The sequence below is a fragment of the Rhinolophus hipposideros genome, assembly GCF_964194185.1.
Source record: "Rhinolophus hipposideros genome assembly, chromosome: 1".
Lineage (NCBI taxonomy): Eukaryota > Metazoa > Chordata > Mammalia > Chiroptera > Rhinolophidae > Rhinolophus > Rhinolophus hipposideros.
Window position 1 is genome coordinate 17,116,700 of NC_138047.1, and position 19,000 is coordinate 17,135,699.

At 34.5% G+C, this 19,000-nt stretch overlaps 1 protein-coding gene across 1 annotated transcript in view; it reads right to left on the reverse strand.

The window, feature by feature from the left end:
* MALRD1 (MAM and LDL receptor class A domain containing 1) overlaps nt 1-19,000 on the reverse strand; it is a gene marked incomplete at its 5' end in the record, with an annotated part of 573,210 nt that overhangs the window by 88,325 nt on the left and 465,885 nt on the right. The window contains 3 exons of the mRNA XM_081051765.1: nt 4,233-4,299; nt 8,711-8,836; nt 18,522-18,785. Coding sequence (XP_080907891.1) covers nt 4,233-4,299; nt 8,711-8,836; nt 18,522-18,785 — 457 coding nt within the window. The remainder of the gene's footprint in view (nt 1-4,232; nt 4,300-8,710; nt 8,837-18,521; nt 18,786-19,000) is intronic.

Genomic DNA, 19,000 nt, shown 5'->3' on the forward strand with positions numbered 1-19,000 from the left:
CCGTGTGACTTCTGGCTCTTCCCCGAACTCAAAATGACCATAAAAGGTAAATGTTTTGAATCAATTCAGGACATCGAGGCAGCCATGACAGCACAACTAAAGATACTCATGAAAGAGGACTTCCAGAACTGCTTCAGAAAGTGGTAAGAATAACGGGATAGGTGTGTTTGAAGAAATGGGAAGTATTTTGAGGGGGATTAATGGCACTGTGTCTTTTACTATAATAGTTTTTTTTAAATTTAAACATTCACTGTAGTTTTTGATTACTGTACACAGACACACACACACACACACACACACACACACACACACACGGGTGCCAAAAAACGTATACACATGACTTGTATTCAGCTTTTGTTATGAGTATATAATGAATATTAAATTTTAATACTGTTTTTCTTTCTTAAAATGTGTATATATTTTTGACACCCTCTGTATATATGCATATAAACATGTATATATACATATGCACATATCATTTTTATTTTCGTTTTGAGTCTTTTTTTTTAATTAAATTCTCTTAGAATACCTAGGAATTTTTGCTTTCTGTATTTTGTTACTATATTCTTTGATACATAAAGATGTTTGACTGTTGTAACTTTTGGAGTGAGTCGTTTTAATTTAATAATATCACTTTTAAAAATATATTTAAGATATAATTTTGTGGCTTTTTAAAACTAATAAAGACACTACACTTTATTTTTATTTTCATTAGCCAAATCTTTTTGTTCTTACCTTTTGTTTCAGTTCTTCTTCTAGATCTATTTCTTGTTTAAAATTAAATATGGCATAAATATATATAATACAATTATCTATATAATTAAATACGAATTTCAGTTTGATGCTGTTTCCTATTTCTCTCTTTTAACCTTGATGACTTGATTTTCTTTTCTTTCTTGTACCACTTTCCTGCCCTTCACTTTTAATTTGGAATTTATATTACATAGCTCAGTCTATTTTTCTAACAAACATATTACTATATCAAAATAATATAATAACCAAGTCTTCTAGGTGAGGGGTGATTTCCCTCTTTTGGCTCATGCTTGGCTTCTTCAGCCCTCAAACATGCCAAGCTCGTGGTGGTTCTCAAATGGGAGAAAACCCTGGTTCACCTAGTAATTTCTGCTCTTATGGATAATTACAAACTCCCAGGAAACCAAATGACCTACTTCTACAGTGTCTCTTCTCAGAGATTATAGATAAAGCCTGAAAACCTTTTCTCAAGGCACCTTAGATCCTCAGAGGAAATCTAAAGGCTTTGGTGATAGGCCTCCTCAGGGACCCAAGAAAATCTTGTATTCACAATGGCCTAGAAGAGAGGTGGGTACTGCTCTGCTGTCCTCACTTCTTTCAGTGACAAAGGCAATGAATTACCACTCATTAATGAGGCAGTAAGGCTGACATAAAGCCAACATCTTTCTATAGTGCCCTATAGTTACTCTAAAACTCTGTATTCTAAAGCTGCCTTCATTTAACCTTAAATCCAAAAACGAATACCTGTATGTGATGAATGCACTGGATACTAAATTTACTTGGAAATAAATTTGACACTAAGTGCAATTAGAAATAATTTAAATGATTATTTGGCATTTCAGTAAGACACATTATACTTTGAAACAAAGAATTGTGCAAGGGTGGATACTGCAAGATTATTTGTGAGAGCAAATAATTACGAACTAAGCCACCATTTGGTAGGATTAATGGGGTTAATTAAACAATGACAAACCTGTATATTAAATGATGACAAACCCACAGCATAAAAAGGAGTGATAAAATAATACTGATGGCGAGCATTCCATAACATCTTATACGTGTCAAGCACTGTGCAAAGTGCTTTACATATGTTAACCCCTTTAAATCTCACAGCTCCCCGCTGAGGTAGCTGGTGTTATTTTCTTCATGTTACCAAGGAGAAACCGAAAAACAGGCAGATTATGGAGTTCCCCAAAACCACACTGCCAGTCAGTGGTGGGTCTAGAGTCATATGTACCGATGCAGAAGAATAGCATATTTCATGAAGAGAGAAAAGAAATCAAGGTACAATGTATATGCATAAAGTATAATTCACATTTCTTTAAGAAACAAAGTACATTTGTGTGTGTACATGTGTTCGTGAAAGGAAAAACCATCTCTAAGTAAATATAGAACAGATTACCAAAGAGTAAGATTTGGATATTAGGATTTTTACTTTTTGTCTGTTATACTACTGTATGCTTTCAAAAAATTACTTCAGTAAACATATATTAATGTCAGTTCACAATTTTAAATACCATATTATAACGTAAACATTTTTTGAGTCATTTATTCACACCTATGTTATTGATGTCATTAATTCCAAACATTTGTTTATATTGATGGTGATGAATTAATAGTTATTTAGCTATTGAAAAATATTACCGTGTTTCCCCGAAAATAAGAAGTAGCCAGACAATCAGCTCTAATGTGTCTTTTGGAGCAAAAATTAATTTAAGACCCGGTCTTATATTATGTTATATTATATAAGATCGGGTCTTATATAAGTTATACGTTATATTATATAGGACCCGATATGATATGATATGATATAATATGATATGATATGATATGATATGATATGATATGATATGAAACCCGGTCTTACAGTAAAAAAAGATTGGGTCTTGTATTAATTTTTGTTCCAAAAGACGTAGTAGAGCTTATTGTCCAGCTAAGTCTTATTTTTGGGGAAACAGGGTATTTACTATCAAAATTAACATATTAAAATATTTGATGGACTTCCCGGTCAATGAATTGCTTTCCACAGTTTTCTGCATTCATTTCCTTTGTTTAGCCCATGTCCCTCTCAGTCCTCCTCTCCCATCTTCTCCCAATATTAGTTTTCTTGTTTGAGAGTAACAAGTTTCAGACGTTACCATCTGGATTTTGATTTTTAAAGTTTATTTAAGTACATGAGGATGTTGCCAAGAATGCCAAAGTCTTTGCTTGCTCAGCTGGGACTAGCTACAGTCTGGGGCTTTCTTGTCTATCAGGGTTAGAGAGGACAAAATTCAAACCTCCTTACTGTAAACAGTTGACTCTACAAAACATTACTCAGCTGACATTCAATATACATCATTTATAAAGTCATTCTCGGTTTCTTTCAGAAGTTTTTAGACATTGATATTATACATCCCATCTTTCCATCAAGTTATTGTTTATGACAATTAATTTCCATAAAAACAGATACAGAGAAACATACAATTTTGTTGAGATGTGAAATAAATTATGTAATGAATTTGAGACACAAAACACTTTGAGAGACCCATCAATAATTCAGTTTCAACAATACTAAAACAGTGTCTAAATATATCTCATCATAAAAGTTTTTGTTGTTGTTGTAATTCATAGAAGTTTTTACTGTTTTTAAGGGATAAACAACATTTCCTAAAATATGAGCGTTGATCAGAGGGCTATAAGAATTTAAGCAACCATTAATCAGTATCTTCCAGATACTTCTGTATTTTTTTTATGACTTGACTATCAATCTGCAATCAGATCTCTAATAAGCAAAGTAATGTCTATTTAATGTCTATTGGTCTACCAGATTAAAAAGTCATAGACACAAACATAATGGATTATGCATTATTTCCTTTGGAATTTATGAAACTGTTCTGCACAATTCCCTAAAGATTGAGAGAAAAAAATCAAGCACTCTTTGATATGCAATGCAAATAATTCCCCAAAGAAATCACAGGCCTGTTTTTGTTTATTTTTGCTTTAAAAATATTTTAAGTATGCAAAGGTATTCCCTATCTGTACCTTAACTTTAGCTACTCATAAACATCCACTGCATAAACCAGCAATAGATCTAATTTATAAATTAGTTTAATTTTTTATTATTTATAGAAAAGAGAAATATGAAACTTGAAATAAAAAGGGAGAACAATACGCTGAGTTCGTCTGAACTAGTATGATACCCATATAAAAATCTTTTTATAACCTGATATAAATATTAAAAACAAGGATTAATGAGTATTATTAAAACTGTATATTCTATATAATATAAAATATTGAAATAAAATCATATTAAGTGATATTTTTCTAAAATGCACTCATCTTCCTTTCTTTTATTCAGATAAATGTCCAAAATACCATTATCCACTATTTTTAACTTCATGACCACATATTCACTGACGTTCTATTCTATTAGCCTCAAGAAAAATAAGTCAGCCAACTGCAATAAATGTTAAAAAAAAATAGACAGTGTTCCTTACCGACACATAGGACCATTTTTCTCCACTACACAAGTCCCGCCATTTCTGCAGTAAGCTATTGGACACTCTGAAAAGAAGCATCACAGAAAATCACAGTTAATTATACATATTATTAGGAAGAAGAAGGACATTATTGTTAGCCGTTGCATTGAATCTAAACACTGGGAGTAAACTCCTTCCTAGTTGCTGAAAGTATAAGAATTCTCCTAGGCTACTTTTCTGTATTCCCCAAATTTGTTCAGTGGCCCTGCTCCTTGGATGAGTTCATTCTCTTCACATACAAGAGTGGTTGACCACAAGAAAAGACATTCTTCTCCCCTGGATTAGGCAATGTGATGAGATTTTCCAGGGGTGTAGTTCCCATCTTGCCTATGCTTACTCCTCCCTATTCAACTAATTACAACAGGGAGAAAGGGTGCTGAAATGAAAGTAAAGAGCTACACGCAGGCAGTAGAGGCAAGCTCAGCGGAACAAAACAGATGGGAAATTTCCTTCATAAACAAGAAATGAGCTGGTTTGATCAAAAATATCCCACCAATATGATAAAGCACAAATAGATCCAAACCTTATTAGAGAAACTGTTTTAAGGTTATTTTTGGTCTTTAAAACAATTTTACTCTTTTTAAATAAGAGTTTTGTTTTAGTAAAAACAGAAACAAAACAAAACAGTAGAGTGATACTGCAGAGCATCAAAATACACACAGCTGCACATTTTTTTTGTGGGGTCATGAATAATGACTTTGATCACAGGAGTAAAACATAGACTGGCTTTACATCGGAATGATTCCATGGGAATCTGGGTGTGCACTTTCTTGCATGGATAATGGAGCCCAGTGGACAGAAGAGTGGCATTGACAAGAACAAGGAGTGAATCTTGGTGTTTGAGGACAGAGATTTGTAGACTACTTCTAAGAGTTCTTATACATTTCTGACTTAGAGCCAGGTTCTTTATCCTTAAGAAGGAAAGACACAGTACACAGTGTTTTCATCTTAAATTTACTCAAAGTAATTTTGAGCAGAGAGCTGATGAAATGGAAGGCGATGTATACGACTAATTAGACATGGAGAGATTAAATATATTTCCAGTAGGTAAGTAGGTGGTTCCTAGATGGGAACTGGGAACCTGCAGGATTGATATTAGAATTAGCACAGGTCCAAGGCTCTTTAGCCACATTGATGTCTCCCTGCCTTGTACCCTGTTGCACTGGTTGTCATGACCATGTGGCTCAAGGCCAATACAACTCACAACTGACTGTGTAGAAAGATCATTCTGGTTAGAATTCAAGTTCAATTCCACTCTGGTGTATCATTTTGGAAAAGGAGGAACACATATAAATTGGACAAGTAATCAATATCAAAACAAAAGTCACTTTTAAGCTTAAATTTAAATAATTTGCAATGCAGCACTTATCTTTGTGATTGTTGTTTCTCTTAATGTATATAGAGACCAGGGAAGTGACAACTATTATGTGGCGGACTGTTGGGAAGACTTACAATCACAGTGTGCCCTGCTTTTCCCTTCATGATACCTGCTCAATTAATGAATTGTGTGACTTTGCGTTAGGTATATCAAGTACAAGGTTCTTCATGTTTCAAGTAAGGATTATATTACCTTCCTTATAAGGCTGCTGGGAAGATAAATTTCTAACAACTCTATACCAGTGAGTGGTATGCATAAAATATTAAATAATTACTGTAATCCATCCCGTTATATATATAATTTTAAATTTCCAATTAATCCTAATTTCCATCACCACTGCACTCTCCAATTTCTCTCCTCTTTCCTTTCTTCCCCCCTCTCTATCATTATCACCATCACCTCTACCATTTACTGAAGACTTGCTCTGTATCACAGACCATCCTAAGAGTTGTACAGTGTTACTGCATTTAATCCTTATACTATTATGTAGTATACCCCATACGTACCCTTTTTTACAGAGGAGTTTTTACTTATCCTTATTACTGGTTAATAATATAACTTGCTCAAGTTAATAGAAGAGAAGAAGTAGATATTAAACTAAATTCTCGTCCTCTAACTGAAAAGCCTATTAATCTAAAACTGTTAAAGGACTTATTAGTTCACAATTTTATAACCCCTTGTAGTTCTTGATATTAGAGGATCATGAACTCTTTGAATCATGTGGTATTTATGCACTGTCATGGATTAAATATACGTACATGTATACAATAAACTGCAGAGTAGTTTCAGGAGCTGTATGGATTCTAAGAGTCCGCCAGAAAGCTTGTGCAGCAAACCAAGTTCCCAGTGGGGAGAGATTGCTCCATCTTAATATCCCAGCACAGGGACAGCAGGAGAGATTAACTGTGGTTCACAAACTTGAACTAGCTCCACAGTACTTTTGCCTGAGGAGTTTTTGTGTTTTGCTTTGGTTTTCAAAATCTTCTGAAACATTATTTAGCTGTATTATTGTTCTTGTTAGTATTGTCATTCGTATATTAACTTATATTCATAATATCCCAACGTATAATTTTACATTTTTAATGCCTTTTCTTAACTCTCCTTCAAATGGCTGATTATCATATCAGGTACAGTATCTCCTTCACGTAACCTTTATTTAGCTCTACTATTGCAAATAACTGGAAAAAGACTTTCAACTTAAATTAAGCCAGACACATTCCGTCCAATAATTTTCTGTTGCATAAGAAACCCAAACTTGAAAATAATAAGATTTTCTAATGTAACCTGGGAACAGACAGGACTCATTGAAATATACTTAACCTGCAACACTCATATATGCCTGAACTTGATGTTCTTAATGACTTAAAGCTCAAGGTGGGGGCAGACCAGATGCTCACCATCTGTCGTGTGACCACTGGCTCCACAGGGAGAATTATTGGATGATGTAAAGACTGGGCTCCTATAAGTCTATGACACGCTGACATTAAAGAAATATGATGTTTGGAAAGAAAGAGGAAGGTGTAATGGGCACTGACACATCTTAGCATGGATTAGCTTTAAAGGCATTCTTAGAATTAGAAGCATTGACTTTGTCGTATTTGATGGACAAACTAAAAAGCATATAAAACATAAATAGAAAACACATAATATACCATGGATTTAATTTGTGAAAACTGTTTCACTCGTTTTTGTTTTACTCTAACCCAAAAGCTGTAGCAATGTGACCTACATTTTGTAAATAAACTGTAAATGAATTGGTGAATACTGAAACAGGTGGGGCAACAAAAACGTGTTCCATGTTATTATTTACAGGTTGTCTGTCACTCAGTATGAATGGCAGGTCTTCTGTTTTTCTGACCATATTTTTAAAGGTAGAACATGTTAAAGCTGACAACAAACCATAACATCTTATATTTGTTCTCATAGAGAACTATGGTGAAGAAAATCTCACCTTTACGTTAATAAATTTGGGAACTTGACATAAGTGCTGTGTCTTAATATTTTGAAGAAATGGAATTATCTCATTAATATTGTTCTTACTCTCTTAAAAGAGAGCAGAATATTTCCTTTTAGGTATCTAATCTTATGTATATGCATTCCTAGTAGAGAAATAATGCCAAAGAGTATTCATCTTTGTATATTTTATGGGAATAGATTTGCCCACTTCTTGATTTCCTTTTGTATTCATAAAATTCAGGCTGTGTGAGTATTCATTTTCAGCAGCATAACAATGAAGTTTTTTATACTATGATTTGATTATAATTATGTTTTGTCTGTTATCTCATAATGTTCTTCTCCCTTGAAAGACACAAAGAATATAGTCTTACTTAGTTTCAATAGGAATTATCTACAATTTATTTAGAAAATATGATAGCATATACCTTGATCACCAATTTATATTATCTTTTGGTTGTGACAGATTTATATTGCCCCTAACTGTCTATTACTTTATATATCTCCTACATGAAATACAAATTCAATTACTCAGGAGATATTTTCATAATAGACTACAATAAATTAGAGAATTTTAAAACAGTTTTCATAAAAGTACAATCACAAATATACATTATCAGCTTTTGTAAATGTTCCAGAGTCAAAAGAAGAAAAAATGTTTAAAAGTTTAATAAACTGACTTTTAAACATGACTGAATCATGCAGATAGGGAGCTCTTCTAAAAAAGTGAAGGGAAATGACAAGTTTTAAAAAGTTCATAACATGTTAGATTGTGTAGGGTTTCCTTATTATAAAACCAAGCAATTTACTTCAAAGAGATGATTAAATACCAATAATCTTAAAATATGTTATAGTAAGTTAAAAGCAGTTGCTTGATTTTCCTTTATTTTGCAAACATTGTTTGTATAGAATAAGCATAAATTCATTATATTGCATATTTATAAAATTTAAATGTTAACATTCTTCTTCCTCCCCAGACCAATAATAGAAATTCAATCATCCCATGCTTGCTAGTAATTGGAATTTCAAGTTTTAAGCTGATTATTGTCTGTGGGTTAAGTTACTGTCTTATATTGTGAAGAATATTTTCATGGAAATGGAGTACCTGAGCAGCTGGACTCATCAAGTTGGAAGTCCATGCAGTCGGCAAAACCATCACAGCGCTTGTGACGTGGGACACAGCTGTCAGAGGATGTACACAGCAAAGCTCCATCAGAACAGCTGTTATTGGCTGCAAAACACAACAATCACCGTCAGCTTTTTTTAAATGAATTTCTTCTAATGAAATGATAAAGCAGTTCATTGTATAACCCCTCATGTTTCTAGTCCTATACTTACATTATATACTGTGAGAATTCTTTTGGAAGAAATTTTCAATTTCATAAATGTAACAAACTGAAAATTTAATAAATTGAAAATTTCTTCAAAAAGAAGTTTGTTGATAGAATCATTTCCCAGCTGTGCATTATGTATAAAATGCATCGTGTGTACTATATAGTCTGCATTGGTTTTAGACGAGGAGTCAACTTTTACGTCGAGGCAGATCTCTGCGCTTTGTTGTTACCCTAAAGTCCTGATACTATGTGCAATTGACAGGGACTGTAACTTGTCTGAATGTTTACCAGTTTCCAAATGGGTTACATGAATCATGGGTAGTTACTGGGTTCCGGCTGGATCTGAGTGATAATGTAGGTCACGGCAGCTCAATGTACTATGACTGCCTTTATGGCATTGGGTCAGTGTGTGCTGTAGGTATTTTACTAATCCCAGAGCCTCTTGTTGGCCTGATCTCAAGGGACAAGCATAGATCCTGCTCACAAGACCTTGGCTGCTTAAAAAAAAAACGTCTGTATTGATGCCTGTCAAGAGTACTGACACTTCAGGGGAAATCTACTCCTGTGAATTACCCAACCACCCTTAGATGCTATTCTTAGTCCCGAAACTGTATTCTTGGACTCCTCCCTGTCATTGTCTAGTCTCTTTAGGATTATAACTTCCGATAAAGCAGCAGGCTATGCTGTAGTCTCCTTTTACGAGTTAGGGCTGAGCCAGAACCCTTCATTCCAGGCTGTCATCATGTGTCTCTTATTCTCCTGATTACTTGACAAACTGGAAACCAACAGGCCTGGGGTTCAGGCCTGATCTCTGTTTTCTCTGGTTCTACCACAGTTGTGTCCCATGCTGATATTTGATGTCTCTGAGCTATGTAACAGCTCTTCTGTCTAGCATTGTTATATGTTTGGAGTAGAGGGAAAGTGTCAAAGCATGAACCCACTGCACCATCTTCTCATAAATACTGGATAGATTTAGAAAGCACTAAATCATACCAATATTAGTCTACACTGCATCTCTAATCCTGTTCCTTTGAGTCATAGAGCTCTGCAGAGATATGTGGATAGTGGCAGTGAATAGCTGAGGTTTCCGGTGCTTACCTCAAGTTCAATAAGAGCAGCTCTGCTTTTCTCTGATATACTTAATGCACTTACATACAGTAGCTTATTTGCACATTTAATCCATACCTGCTGCTAAAAATTTAAAAAGGGTTGATCTTGGAAGTTACTTCTACTACAATAAAGAAAATTAAGTTCAAACTTCTTAAGCTAAATGTATAGTTTAGAAGACAGAGGAATAAAGATCCCCATGTGTGGGTCTTTCACAGATTTTTGTCAGTTATGTCACACATGTTTCTTTTCTTCAAGTGTATTTCTAGGCTGGAAGAAAATGTTTGTTTCAGTTAGCATAGATTAGTGACACAGTTTAGTTTGAGAACTGCTTATCAAAATTTATTTTCAATACCACATATCAGTGAAACCATAGGGTTCTCTGCTTTTTCTGTCTGACTTATTTCGCTTAGCATTATACTCTCAAGATCCATCCATGTTGTCACAAATGTTCCTATATCATCTTTTCTTAATGCCGAATATTATTCCATTGTGTATATATACCACAACTTCTTTATCCATTCATCTATCAAAGGACATTTTGTTTTTTTCCAAAACAACAAAAGAACAAGACAAACAAATGAGAAACAAGAACTCATAGACACAGACAATAGTTTAGTGGTTACCAGAGGGTAAGGGGGGTTGAGGGTGGAAGATGAGGGTAAGGGGGATCAAATATATGGTGATGAAAGGAGAGCTGACTCTGGGTAGTGAACACACAGTGGGATTTATAGATGATGTAATACAGAATTGTACACCTGAAATCTATGTAATTTCACTAACAATTGTCACTCCAATAAATTAAAAAAAATTATTTTCAACTTGGACGTAACAATGATGTTCTTAAAGTATGCATTTCCATTGTGTAAAAATACGGGCTCTGAAAAGCTAAAAAGTGACACTCTTCATTCAGCTCTCCTGCCTGCTGTGTTGGAACATGAATTCAACACCAATAAATATTTGTGAGCTGCCACTACACAGAAGACAACAGTGCTTACTTAGCACTTCCAATGGAATGCAGAGGAGGCATTTTTAAAAAGAGAGATCAGAACATATACAGCAACAAAAGCAAGATAATAACACAAAAACGGTCAACAGTTCAAAACGATAATAAAAGAAATGCCAGAAGGCCAGACTTAGCTAGCACAGCATTGGTATAGATAAGCATTGTGAAAACAAGCGATTCCTTTAGTGTGGGGAGGCCTGTAAAGACTGGAAGTCAAAAATAGAGTCTTGAGATATATTTTAAATTGTAATATTTCCAAAGAAAAGTCAGTTAGGAATAAAGTCTATATAGATGGGGAATCCATGAACTTGAAATTGAAACAGCGAGTCAAGAAGTTTGCCTTTGACTGGGGAGTTTGTGTAAGAAGCAAGGCTGAAACCAGGTTGCAGAAATGGCTACAGTTCCAGGGGATGAGATCAACTTTAAGCTTTTCCAAAGGGTTAAATAACTTTTAGGATACACATGGACATGGTAAATCATATTGCAAACCAAGTTAACTAGGAAATAGCAAATTTTCCAATTCTTATAAGATGAAGAGATGTTTATAAAAAAGAATGTGTGTATATTAAATACATGTATGTATCTATATATCTGTGTGTGTATGTGTATGTACATGCATATTTTTATTATCATTGGTTTGTATTCCAAGGGGATGAGAGATCATATGAGATGATAGTTTTAAGGTTGTAAATAATATAATATGTTGAAATTTCTATATAAAGATAATAGATACTACTCATTTACTTGTAAAGCATTACTTTTAATTCTACTTTCAGAAATACTAATCCATCCATATTCCTTCACCCAATTTCCAGTGTAACCGATAGCTTATTTCAAGTTGATTGTACAATGAAGAGTTATAACTTGTGAGTAGTATAAATCCTCAATTATGGTTCAAATAGCATTGAAAGACATACAAATATATCCATATAAGAAAATAAATGTTTTCAATTTATAAAATGTTTTACTTTTTTCCTTTTGATAGGAAGTTTATAGTTTAGACAGTTTCATAAAGTCTACAATTTAGACTTTATGAAATTAAAAACTAAACTTATAGTTTCTGTGGTATTTTAAGTAGTATAATATTAAAGTTAATGGATATTTATCAATTTCTTTTTAAAAGTAGGTAACAAATTATTAATGCAATGAATATTTATTGACACCCCCACAGCAAAAGACGTTTTACTGAATATAGGAAAACAGATTGAAACATTAATGTCTTTTTCTCCTCTGTTATTAATACATATACAGAAGGAGTGTCAAAACTGCGGCCCGCGGGCCAACTGCGGTCCGCAATCCATTGTTAATTGGCCCGCAGCAAATTCCAAAAATATATTTAGTTTACTTAAATAAACCAGGTGAGGCAATGCGTACTTCACCTCGAGTGAGTGACCCGGCTGTTTGTGTATTTTACTGCATATGGCCCTTGGTGAAAAACGTTGAAAAAAGTTTGGACACCCCTGATATACAGCAAAGAAAATTTCCAAACTTATTACAAATAATCTATATATAAAATGTATAGGAAACTCAGATTTTCCCTGGACAATTTCTACATTGTCCACATTCTCTTTCAGACATTACGGTTTACTGTTTATAAAAGTACCTATTTCAATCTGCCATCATCCTAGAGGTTGATACTCTTTCTTACCTAAAAAAAACTAAGTAACACAGAGCATTTTGTGACTTTAAACTCATTTACTCGGGTGTATCATACATTAAAGATAAACAATTCATGCATGTTTCATTGGAGTTACTTCCCTAGAGGAAAATTCCTATAATGGATTATAATTTATGCATAAAAATATACCTAAAAGTAAAGCAAGTCTGACTGTGGATGGGCATCCATTCGACACTGAAATACAAACTCATGTAGGCCGCAGATTAACGTGTCTGACGGCAGAATAAATATGGTCTCTGGGCCATGAGAATGAAGGCTACAACTCTTCAAGGCATAAACGTACCTAGCCTAGAGCAGGGTGGTTATTTATTTCATCTTTGAATTAAATCCAGCCACTACTCTTACTGAAATATCTTAGCAGTTTAAATATTTTTAAATAAAACTATAATAATAATCTAATGGGGAAAGGATAATGATAATTCATTGTGTGTGTGCTGTGCACTTTAGCATATTAACTTCTTTAATCCTCCAATACCTCTGTAAAATGACTCAATCGCCATGATTTTAATGTTGAGTAAACTAAGGGACACTTTTTAAGAAGGGGATGTCAAATGCAGAAGATATTCTTTACGCTGTCATTGAGAAGAACACCCTAGGAGGCTGGGTCATAGGTAACCATAAAGGTCAGTAGTAAAAACACTGATAAATGCTGACCCACAAATCTTAGGAGCATGACCCATTCCAGCTCTTCAGAAATGGCACTCAACCTCATAGGACACACTGACTATTACTGGAATAAATTAAAGTTAGAAAGTAGGCAAATTACAGCAAAAGAAACTATTGACAAAATAAAGAGGCAACCGATTGAATGGGAGAAGAGTTTTGCAAACAGTGCTTCCGATAAGGGGCTAATATCCAAAATATACAAGGAACTCATGAAGCTCAACAACAAAAAAACAAACAACCCAATTGAAAAATGGGCAGAGGACCTGAAGAGACATTTCTCCAAAGAGACATACAAATGGCAAATAGACATATGAAAAAATGTTCAACATCATTAATCATCAGAGAAATGCAAATAAAAACCACAATGAGATATCACCTCACCCCAGTCAGAATGGCGATCATCAACAAGACAAATAGTAATAAGTGTTGGAGAGGCTGTGGAGAAAAAGGAACCCTCATACACTGTTGGTGGGAATGCAGACTGGTGCAGCCGCTATGGAAGGCAGTGTGGAGGTTCCTCAAAAAATTACAAATAGAATTACCATATGACCCAGCAACCCCTCTCCTGGGTATCTATCCCAAATATTTGAAAACATTTATACATAACGACATGTGTGCTCCAATGTTCATTGCAGCTTTGTTTACGGTGGCCAAGACATGGAAACAACCAAAATGTCCTTCGATAGATGAATGGATAAAGAAGTTGTGGTACATATACACAATGGAATACTATTTGGCGGTAAGAAAAGATGATATAGGAACATTTGTGACAACATGGATGGATCTTGAGAGTATGATGCTAAGCGAAATAAGTCAGACAGAAAAAGCAGAGAACCATATGATTTCACTGATATGTGGTATATAAACCAAAAACAACAAAAGAACAAGACAAATGATAAACAAAAACTCATAGACACAGACACTAGTTTAGTGGTTACCAGAGGGTAAAGGGGGTGGGGGGAGGGAGAGGAGGGTAAGGGGGATCAAATATGTGGTGATAGAAGGAGAACTGACTTTGGGTGGTGAACACACAATGGGATTTATAGATGATGTAATACAGAATTGTACACCTGAAATCTAATTTCACTAACAATTGTCACCCCAATCAATTAAAAAAGAAAAGACATTACAACTTCTATATTTGCATGCTTAACTCCACTAAGACTCCAAATCCTTGCTGTTTCTGTTTTTTAATATAAATTTAGTGGGGGAAAAAAAGAAAGTAGGCAAATTATCCTCTTCCTCTTTGTTTTTCTATCATTGATGGGGAGCTTCCATTGCCTCTCTTGAGCCATCCTCTGCCTCCCCTCCCTGCTACAGTCCCTGCTAAGGACACATCAATAAGTTTCTTTGCTTTTGGATTAGGATTAGGTTTTATGGTAAGGTTTGGTCAAGGAGTAGCACCAACAGAAGATTAATATTATACAAAGGGACGAGATTGTGAGATCACTTCTTAACCAGAGTACAGCTTTTCTTAGATGGACGTATTTATCTCCAGATTCAGATGACAGTCCCCTCCTCTCACACCCTTTGGTCTATGAGTGATAAAAGCCCCACTTTCGGTTTCCCTATGCATACTATTTCCTATAAGTAATCGCTTCATTAAAACAGTCTCAAATTTACAGTATCAATGGGACATATATTTCTTAACAGAAAATTGACAGAATATTAACATCAGATAAAAACCTGAAATCTTGGCAAATAGAGTGCTATCAGTAAAAAGAATGTTCCTAGTTTTGTGCTATTTTCCCATATAATTAAATCACTCTTATCTTTTTCTTTTTTTTTTAAAGGAAAGGAGATATTTTTATAAAAGAAGTATCACTTCAGTTCATTAAAACAAGATGTTTCCAATGAGAGGCAATATTAAATATTAATTACTTTTAAATATTGAATTCATCACAGATATGTTTAAGCATTCTGATCACTAGAACATTTATTTTTGCAAGAATCAAAGGTCTTCAAATATCAATTGTTATTGATTTCTCTGCTTAAAATTGTAAACATCGCAGAATCCTATTCCTACAACTTTTAAACATGAGCAAGCCTCTCGAAACAAACAAACCAACCAACCAAACAAACCTCTTATTTTGTCCTACATCCCACTTTAAATGTCAATTTCTTGAGAGAGTTGACTACAATCGATTTCTCTTTGCCATTTCTCTTTTTCTCTACAAAAGACTGACTCCAGAATTCTTCCCTCCCATCCCACAGCAAGTTCTGTCTCCAGCATCACTGGGAACCACTTTTTGCTTTTCCCCATCTATGCTTTTTAGGTCTAATCTCTCAGGAACATCCCAAGCTGTGAATACTCTCTGATACTCAAGGCTTTCTACCTTTGATTTAAGATCATTGGTCTCTTTTTGCTATCCTGAGATGGCTCTATGACTACATCTCAGTATCTTTCAATGTTTGGTTTTTAACTTTTAGATGTGCCTTAGTATTTTGTCTGCTACCTTATCTTTTTCCTCTCTTTGTTATCTATACTCACAGCTTCAATCATTATATACTTATGGCCATGTCTGTATATATCTTGCTTTATCTTTTTCCTGAGCACCAGACATCCATTTCTAAATAAATTCTGAACATTTCCATGTGGATGTCCCACATATATCACAAAAACAATATGTTTAAAAATGAAGCCACATTCATACCCTAAAAGGTCCTTCTCTTCCTATTTTCCCCAGCTCAGGAAACAGCAGATTCACTGTCCTGTTTCCCAAATCAGAAATTTGGAAACCATTATTGATTACTTTCTCTTCCTCTTCACATGACGCTCTCATAAATCTATTCCTATCTTTACCTCACTCCATTATCTTATCAATCTCTTTATATTTCAACTGTAACGTCTCCTAAGTCCCCCTTCCTCATTCCAATCCATTCCAATTACTACCTGGACATTTGCATAGCAATGGCATGATGGGTGAGGACTTTTCAAGATCTAGTCCCTCCTTATCTCTCCAGACTTATTTCTACATTTTCTCACCACAAACTCTATTCTTGTTATATGAAATGTGCTTCAATCAACAACTTTTTCTCTCTTCTTGGAACATTCTTCACTAGAATCAAGCATCTCTACTTTATTTACCTAATGACTACTTGTTTTTCCAAATTTGGCTCTTGTTCAAATTTAGACTCCCTAATCCCATAGTTAGACACTACTCTATATGTTTAACAGCCCTGTGTTTATCTCTGTCACAGAACTTACCACATGGTATTCCCAACTATCACTTAACTATCTCCTTCAATAATATATAATTTATGTATGGACTGAGTGGGTACAATACATATCCATCTGTATCATTAATGCCCAATACAATATGTGATATAAATTACATTCTTAATGAAAGTTTATGAATGAATGCATGAATGTGAATTTACAAAATACCATTCTAAATCAGTAAGTGAGCGCAGAAAAAAATATTATACCTTTAACTGTTAGGTAAATTGCCATCATTGGATGCCTTATTCCGTAATTTGTCTCCAGAATTTTGTCCATTGTTCATTTTTACACACAGTCATGACTCAATTAAATATTTAAGAGATGGACGGAAACAATTCTCTCATAACAGTCTACATCCAACGTGGACTTATTTCCCTTCAAGAGCAGAACTTCATATGTTGCCACCTCATCAAACACCAATTTTCAACAAATGTCTAAAAGTATAAGGATACAGTACTTTTCTAAGCTTCTATTTAAACAGCATTGTTATTTGAAGTCAAATATCATATGACTATATGGAACTTAATAAGATTTCTACCAGCCAAATTATAATAAGGCCTTGATGGGAACATGAATAAGTAATTTGGCGGGCTTCCTTTTCTTTATTTGCTTCCATTTGTTTACCTTGCTTCAAAGAAAATATAAGACCTGGCAAGTTGACTTTATTACAGAAAGAATATACCTGTACTAAATAACAGAGAGACAGAAAACCAATCTCTAAGGCTAAACCAGGAAAAGAAGTTCACAGATTTAAGGCTAAAGCTTTTAAACATCCTAGGGCTGTTTCCTTTTTCCTTCATTCATCTTTACTCTTTTATCAATAGTTATCAGAATTCTGATGCCCGCACTAAACAGGGTGCTGAAATTGCCTTATATTTCTTTCAAAGATCCCCTCTTATGATTACATTTCTTTTTTTTTTTTTAATTAAAGTTTATTGGGGTGAAAATGGTTAGTAAAGTTACATGGGTTTCAAGAGTACAGTTCTGTAATACATTATCTATCTACCACATTGTGTCTGACTTTGGGTGGCAAACATATGGTTATATTTCAAATTGCTGTTTACCACCTCCCCCCCCCCACCCCAAAGTGTGGTCATTAACATATAGTTTACGGAACTCTATCACTGCAGCCCTTGCCAAAAAATATAAGATAGTGCAATATAATATAAAAACAAATCATTATATAAAATGTTAGTGGTGTTTTGACTCTACCATGATCATGTGATCACCTTAAAGATTTGTGTAATTAACTAAAACTCTTCCTTCCCTATCTGACATAGGCTAGTTATAATAAAAATAGAAGGTAATCAATGAACGGCTTGGGGATATTACATGTATTCTCTCAAATCCTCAGAGCCTTGTAAGGTAGGTTATCACATGAATGATGAGACTGACCCAAACAACTCTCCCAAAATTGCACAGGTAGTAAGTGACAAGGATTTACTATTAGGTGAGCTCTTAATGACATTATAGGTAGTTGTCCAGGCCAACCCCTAACTACAAATATTCATTAAAATGGACATGTGCCCATAGCCTTTGGCTTGAGCATCTTCATGAACATTATAGTGGGAAGAAATTATAATTCCACAACTTCAATCTATTTCCACAAACATTTGTTAAGAAAATAACCAACACCTAACAGCATCCTCATAAGAATGACCCAGATGTAAATAAGAAAGGAAATCAGCTAAGCTTAACAGAGATTAGTGTGACTACCTCCAGAATGTTTCCAGCAATGCTAAGCAAGGGCTACATGCTTTGTTTAGCAACACAACACAAACATCTACGTTACTGATGATACTTCAAGTTAGGACTCCAGAGAACTCTGCTTTGTCTGTCAAGCACTCTCTGTCATTCCCAAACATTTCTTCCATGGCACACTGAGTTACTGAAATTACTCACAGCAGCTGGATTCATCTTCATTAAAGTGACAGTCAGGCACTCCATCACATAGCAGGAGGGATGGGATGCACTCATGGGTAGAACACTGGAACTCCATTTTACTGCAAAGCTGAGGAGTGGGGCTGAGAGAGCAATCTATTTCATCCGATCCGTCTATACAATCTTCCTGCCCATTACATTTCCCTGAGAGAGGGACACACTGGAGTGTATAGACACAAGAAAATTGATCAGCTTCACATGGTGGTGGCTGTGTTGTTACAGGACCTAAAAAAGAAAACAAGTCAAGTCATTTTTGGCATCAGGAGAGTTTTCTCTCTGACCAGGGTCGAAACATTGTAAGATACATGTATTCTTGGATAAATATGAAACATTTTGGTAATTTAATTAATTTCCAATTAGGAATAAGATGAACTCTACAAAACATACAAATATGATTAGAGAACAGGCCTTATCGTAACTTCAGAAACACATTCTTAAAA